This window comes from Mesocricetus auratus, unplaced genomic scaffold (genome assembly GCF_017639785.1).
Source record: "Mesocricetus auratus isolate SY011 unplaced genomic scaffold, BCM_Maur_2.0 Super-Scaffold_100013, whole genome shotgun sequence".
NCBI lineage: Eukaryota > Metazoa > Chordata > Mammalia > Rodentia > Cricetidae > Mesocricetus > Mesocricetus auratus.
The window spans coordinates 2008066-2014739 of NW_024429196.1; the positions used below are offsets into that span (position 1 = coordinate 2008066).

Genomic DNA, 6674 nt, shown 5'->3' on the forward strand with positions numbered 1-6674 from the left:
AGTTCGGGAGAGTGAAGGGAGCTGGGAAGCAGTGGACGACAGTGGGATGGGAGCTTTGATTCCTTGTTTACAGCATCGCCTTCTTGTGGCACCCACCCAGTGGCTGCAGTTCCTGCTGTCTTTGTGGAGCCAATCTCAGGTTCTGATCACTCTCTGTAGGATTTTGGCTTCCCAGGCACAGCCTGTCCCACCAGAGATGACCACGCAGACACAGTGGGGAGCCAGTTTAAAGTCTTTATTACAGCCGGCTGAGACTACGCAGGTATTTGGGACCCAAGTGTAGCACTGAGTTTTTAGGGCAAGAAGTTTTTAAAGGCAAAAACGGAATCTTGGTATTTTGCTGTGCAGCTGCAGAGGGAGGTTTTGCTTAACTAGGCAGTTTAATAAAAGCTACTATAAGTGGGTAGGTGTAGGGGGAGGTCTGCACAAGCAGGCAGATTAACAGAAGGCGAGTTAGCAGGGGCATCTTCACCTCGGGTTCCTAGAATAGTGTTGTGTAATTTTCCATGGACTCTACACCAAGGAGATCAAATCTCTAGTTAAACCTAAAACAGTCTCATCAAATATGAGATGAAGGGACCTCTGCACCGTCCTGCCTGTCACAATGCAGAGGGCAGTGAGGTGTTGGAGAAAGGGTTTGTGGGCTCTGCATGACTGTCTTCACACCCATTCGGACTTTTTGGTTCTCAGGTGGGGGGCGCTGCCCGAGGTAGCTAGCCAACCAGGAGCATGAGGCTGGCTTGTTGAACAGGCTCTGGCCAAGTGGCTCTGGGTGGCCAAGGGGAGCTCACTTGACCGGGTGCTTTTGACTCCCAGATCCGGAGAAGTCTCTCTGTGGGATCTGAAATGCTCTGTGTGAGCCACCGCCAACCTGTCGCCAGCTGAGGAAGCAGCCTCGCTATCATCTTGGTCTGAATGCTCGGCCCGCCCTAACACACTGGCCTGACCAGCTTGGCTGTTGCTGCCCTGCCCTGCTGTCCACAAGCTGGGCAACTCAGGCACACCCTGCTCCTCCTGCCCGCCTTCACGGTCCACCTGACCCTGACTATGACAGCCCTGAGGGCCCTGTAAGAGACCAGGGGGGAGTGTGGGGACTTCGCAGACTTGTCTGGCCTCGCCCTTCACCCGCTGCGTGGTCCCCCGTGTCCTCCGCAGGCTGCAAACTAGGTCGGCCAAACTGAGCAGGAAGGATAGCGCGCTCACGGCCCACACGAACAGCATCAGAAGGGACTTCTCCGTGGGCCGCGACACGTAGCAGTCCACAGCCCCTGAGCAGGGCACGCGCGAGCAAGAAACTCGGTTGGGCACAGAGAAGCCAAAGAGCCAGTAGTGCAGGGAGGCCAGCCCGGCCTCCAACAGTGTGCGCAGCAGCAGGTGCACCAGGTAGGCAGAGGACAGGTCAGGCACCTGTGGTCTGCAGGCTCCCTCTGCAGCCAGCTTCGCGCCCCGATGCAGGGCATAGGCTCCAAAGACCACCGAAGGCAAGAGCAGCGCCAGGCTTTGCACCAGCCAGAACCGCAGTGGCGACACTGGGGAGAAGAAGTCGTAGCAAACGTTGGCACATCCTGGCTGCAGGGTATTGCAAACAAACCTCTCCTGTTCGTCCTGGTAGATAGGGGATCCTGCCAAGACCACCACCAGCATCCGCAGCAGGACCGCCACGACCAGCCAGAGCATGCCTAGGCGAGAGCAAGTGTCCAAGTATCAGTGTCCAAGGTTCAGAAGGCTGCCTCCACACAGCAGCTTAACTGCTACATCCTGGGAAATCAGTAGCACGCAGATAAATAGGGGCAACTATTTACACACGTGCACGAGCACGTGCACACACGCGCGTGCGCACGCACTGGTGGTAGCAAGGATCAAAACCAGAACCTGTTGCATTCTATGCTAGGAAAGTACTCTACCACTGAACCCCACTACCAACCCTTCAGGAACAGCCCTGAAGTTCACGTGAGATCTTTCCCATGAGCAGATCTGTGAAGTGCATCATGAACTAAAGATACTTTGCATGGCCTGGACTGAAAGCTCCAGAGGGCATTTCGGCTGAGCAAACCTACGATGTGATTCTATTTCACCCTTCTTGGGGACTTAGCTTTTTAAAGGACCTTAGTATATTTCCTTCATCACGCTGAGCAAAAAGAAGGTGGTAATTTCAATGTCTCCCTTATTTATGATGCCAGCCTATAGGACACCCATCAATCATAGTGCCGTGACTCTGGGTCCTTGAGTTTGAATGTCTTTAAGAACACTCCCTTTTCTAGTATTTCCAGATTCCTTTCCCCTTAGTCCAGTCAGTGTATTAATGACGTTAACTGTGAATGAACAAAAAGAAAAAAAAAGAAACAGCTCTTATCATTTGTAAAGGCAGTCAAGCTCAGAGAGAGGCATCAGCAGGTGATGAAGTCATGGATTTAACCTTTCAACACCAGGTTTATTTACTCAAATTCTACAACATAAGAATGAAAAAACTATCAACCTCACATCAGGCAAACCTTGATCTTTTCTCCATTCTTTTTTCAGACAACCGTGCCTCCCTGAAGTCAATCTCGGGCATCTTTATTATTCTCTTGTTAAAAGAATAGCTAAGGTAATATATGATCACGCAAGACTGCAACCCAGCTCTTGGAAAGCTCTGACAGGAGTGGGTCAGAAGTTCAACCCCAGCCTCAGCCTGAGCTCTGGGGAAAGAATGCTACTATGTCACTAAGGGTGGGGGACAAAGCTCAGTGTGATACTATGACACTAGAGGCGGGGGACACAGCTCAGTGTGTGATCCCCTGGCCTCAGTGTATCAGCACCTCACGCCTGAGGGAGACCCTGAACCCTATCCCCAAGACTACAAACAACTAATTTAAACTTGGGATCTGTGTTAGAGTGCTTAAGAGAAATTAGTCATATTTATACCATAATCTCCAAAGATAAAACCTAAAAAGGTCGATGAGGAGTCACAACAGAAGCACTATTTTCTTGTCCACCTGCTTCTGCTTTTAAACTCCAACCCCAAATGCCAGGAGAACAGATCTTGCCTGAGACTGATGCTGCCCTCCATACATCTTCCCATGTTGATGGGAGCAAGGTACGACCCTTGCTTAGGGTTAGCCAGGAACCCCACACCAAGAGTGATCACTGATCTTACTTTTGGGAGTGGGTCAGACAAACTGAAAATTGGGATTAAATTTTTGAAAAGACAATCTGCATATGGCAACAAAACCAGAACAAAATTTGGGAGTTTTTTTCCTCCCCAAGACTCACCCACAATGGTCATGTTGCAGTTTAAGGTGATAATGAGGAACCCCACCAAGTCCAAGTTCTCCATGCTTGCAGACAGCCACGGGCCTGGGCTGCTGGAGGGTTGAGAGGTCTGTGTACTCCAAGGATATTAAAAAAAATCAATAGTTTTTTTTCTACATCAGACTTCAAGGTGGGCACCACGCTGTGGAAAGAAAGATGTGCTCCTAGGCCTGGGAGGTCAGGTCTCCTGTCTCCACACTGATCCGGCTCTAAGCTGTTTGCCAATGAGACACTCCTGACAACTGCAGGGCCTTGAGCAGGAGTCGTCTCTCTGTGAGGCTATTCTTACCCTCACAGGACATTCCAGGCTTGTAGCTGTGTTTGCATGTCTCCATCAGGAAAGTCAGGCACTTTGGGACATAATAGAAGCAGCTACTTTTAGCCCAAGAAAGAAAACTTCTGTTAATTAGCCAATGAACTTTTTCTCTACTAGATCTGGGAAAATGGCTCAGTTGGTAAACTGTTTGCTGTATGAGCATGAGGACCTGACCTCAAACCCCAGCACCCACATAAAATGCCAAGCATGGTGGTGCATGCTTTAATCTAAGTGTTGGGGAGACAGGCATGTGCAGATATTAGAGCTCACTGGACTCAATTGGTGAGCCCCAGGTCCTAATGAGAGATGCTGTCTCAAAAATCAAGGTGAAGAGCACCTGAGGATGACACCCAAGGTTGATGTCTGTGGTAGTTTGGAGGGTACTAGTTCCCATAGGCTCATGTTTTAAATATTTGATCCCGTGTTGGTGGGAACAGAAAAATTATAGAAAATATCCAAACATACAGAAATTGAACAAATCACTTTGACTCACCAGTGGGTTACTGAATATATAGGGAGTGAAACTTCAAAATTGACAAATTTATAATAGTAATGGCTTCTACAGTCGCCGCAAACATTGACTTTATGAACAGGGACTGCTTGAGGGAAATGCAGGGCTCTGGATTAGTCAACTTACATTTATAGTAACTAATACCCAAGATACCAAAGAAGGGAAGACTTCTGACACAGGGTCTCCATCCATGAATACCTGGTCCTCTAGCTTGGGGCCAGTAGCAGCATAAGATTTCACAGTGGGAGCATGTGGTGGGGGAGACTGGTCATCTGGTAGTAGCCAATAAGCAGAGAAAGAGGACACAAGAGTCCAAGCTCACTATCTCCCCAAGCATACACCCAATGACCTCACTTCCTCCCACCAGACTCCATCTCCTAAAGGTTCTACTAACTGTCACTATCACTATAGACAAGTAACCAAGCCAATAACACTTGGTTGGGTCTTTGAGGGCATTTGAGGTTAAACTAAAGCCAGCTCCTGTGAACCTCTGGTTGTAACATTTCTTCATAAAAATTGTTTTGTGTATGCTTTATTGACACACACATCTTTTACATGCTTAATAGGTACTGTTAGCTCACTTATGTAAACTCATGATCAATAACACTAATACTCCTCCCTAAATAAGCATGAATTGACATCCATTCTTACCCTGGAAGGCTCATCACATGCTTCTTATGTCCTGAATGCAGCAGGGTTTTTCAAGTCACAGGACATTTCACAGCCTGGTTGTTCATGACCTGAGAACCCAAGACACTAGATACTCACAGTCATCAAAGATTTGCTCAACTGGGGCTGGTTCATCAGTTAAGAGCTCCTTTCAGAGAATCTGAATTAGGTTTCCAGCACCCACATTCTGGTTCACCATCAGTTCTAATTCCAGTTTCAGGGATCCAGAGATTCAATGCCACTTTCTGGCCTTTGTAGGCACAGGCATATATATGTGGTGCACTACATATACTCAGAAACACTCATACACACAAAACAAAAATAAATAAATCTTAAACATTTTCAGAAATATATTTTGATCAAATTCTTACCCCTCCCTCAACTTTTTTCAGAGCCTCTCCACCTCTCTCACCACCCAAATTTATGTCTATTTTTTTTGTCTTTCTCTCTTAAAAACAAGAAAGGCAACAAAAAGCAAAAGACAAAACATCAAAATAGACAAACTCTAAAAAAGAAAATCAGCAAGAGAAAACATACCAAAACAAAACAAAAAGTGCACAAAAGCATGAAATCTGTTTTGTGTTGGCCAACTGCTCCTGGCATGAGGCCTACCCAGAATGCAGTGACACTTCATTGAGAGAGTCTATTGCTTAAACATCCCATTTAAGGCTTAATGATTCAAAGTCGCTCATCATCTGCACCCTGCCCAGTTGTGGCTCTCTTTGTTAATTATCATCTACTCTCAGAAGAATCTTCTCTGATAACAGTTGAGTGATGCTCTGGTCTATGGGTATAGCAGTATGTTCTTAGGAGTCCTTTATTGCTGTGCTCCTATAGAAGAATAGTAGGTTTTCCCAGGCCCATAACCTGTGCAGTCGTGGGTTCTTGACCACTTTAGCAGTACCAGGTATGGGTTTCATATCATAGAGTGGGCATTAGATTCAATCAGCATCTCTGTCTCTCTGTCTCTGTCTGTCTGTCTGTCTGTCTCTCTCTCTCTCTCTCTCTTCATATGTGTGTGTGTGCGTATGTGTGTGTATTTTGTGGGTGTGTTACAAGATATTCAACCTAGGGCCTCACATTTTCCTCATATCCCGTCAACATGCTCCCCCCACCCCAACTTCATGTCTTTCTGGGTTTTGTTTTGTTTTGTTGTAAGAATGTACTTAAGTCCAGTAGTGTTTCCCATTCATGGGTGTGGTGCCATCCACTGGAGCATGGGAAACCCACCAGTGGCCAAATTCTAAAAAAATCACTTTACTGACTGAGCTACTGCCCTAGCTTTAATGTTGGGATTTTTAAAGACAGAACCAAATCCATTAAAAGGCAGTAGTCAAGGTAGTCCCTGGCCATCAAAATAGTAGGATGAATAACAGGATGAAAACAGGATGAAACTGAAAGGGCTTCAAGGTGAGAAGGACTGCTTGCTAGTATTTTACGTCAAGGAAACATTGCATGCCTGAGCTTATGCCCAAGTCTTCACAGCTTTATGAAGTAGGCATCATATTCCCTCTTTTAAAAAATCCATTTATCTTCAGTGTATTGAGTCTCTGGGAAGATCTTGGCCACATCTTGGTAATACAAAGAAGAAAAATGGATGGGTTTCTGAGATCTGAGATGGGCATGGTGGTACAGTCCTGCAAACACAGTAACACAATACTCAGAAAGAGGCAGGATTGCTGTGACCTGCTTTTTTTTAAAGATGAAGGGGGAGGAGAGGGAGGGAGGGAGAGAGGGAGAGAGGAAGAAAGAGAGAGAGAGAGAGAGAGAGAGAGAGAGAGAGAGAGAGAGAGAGAGAGAGAGAGAGAGAGAGAGTCTACTTTCAGCTAGGCAGTAATGCAGTTCAGCACTGAAATAAAGAAATGAAGGACATTTCAGTAAAGCAAC

The 6674-nt window shown here is 46.6% G+C and overlaps 1 protein-coding gene across 1 annotated transcript; it reads right to left on the minus strand.

Annotated features, from left to right (window-relative positions):
- Window positions 1–227: 227 nt before the first annotated feature.
- Gjd4 (gap junction protein delta 4) lies at window positions 228–3635 on the minus strand. Its single transcript, XM_005083448.3, has 2 exons — window positions 3253–3635; window positions 228–1679 (listed from the first exon to the last, which is right to left on the minus strand). The coding sequence occupies exons 1-2, from the start codon at window positions 3314–3316 to the stop codon at window positions 661–663; spliced, it is 1083 nt and encodes a 360-aa protein (XP_005083505.1). The 5' UTR covers window positions 3317–3635; the 3' UTR covers window positions 228–660.
- Between the last annotated feature and the right edge of the window lie 3039 nt (window positions 3636–6674).

What these genes read in the sequence shown, in the direction of transcription:
- Gjd4 (XM_005083448.3), bottom strand. Translation starts at nt 3,316, where the DNA reads ATGGAGAACTTGGACTTGGTGGGGTTCCTCATTATCACCTTAAACTGC. An exon ending in CTGCAACATGACCATTGTGG is followed by an intron (nt 1,680 to 3,252) that starts GTGAGTCTTGGG and finishes GCTCTCGCCTAG; the next exon opens with GCATGCTCTGGCTGGTCGTG.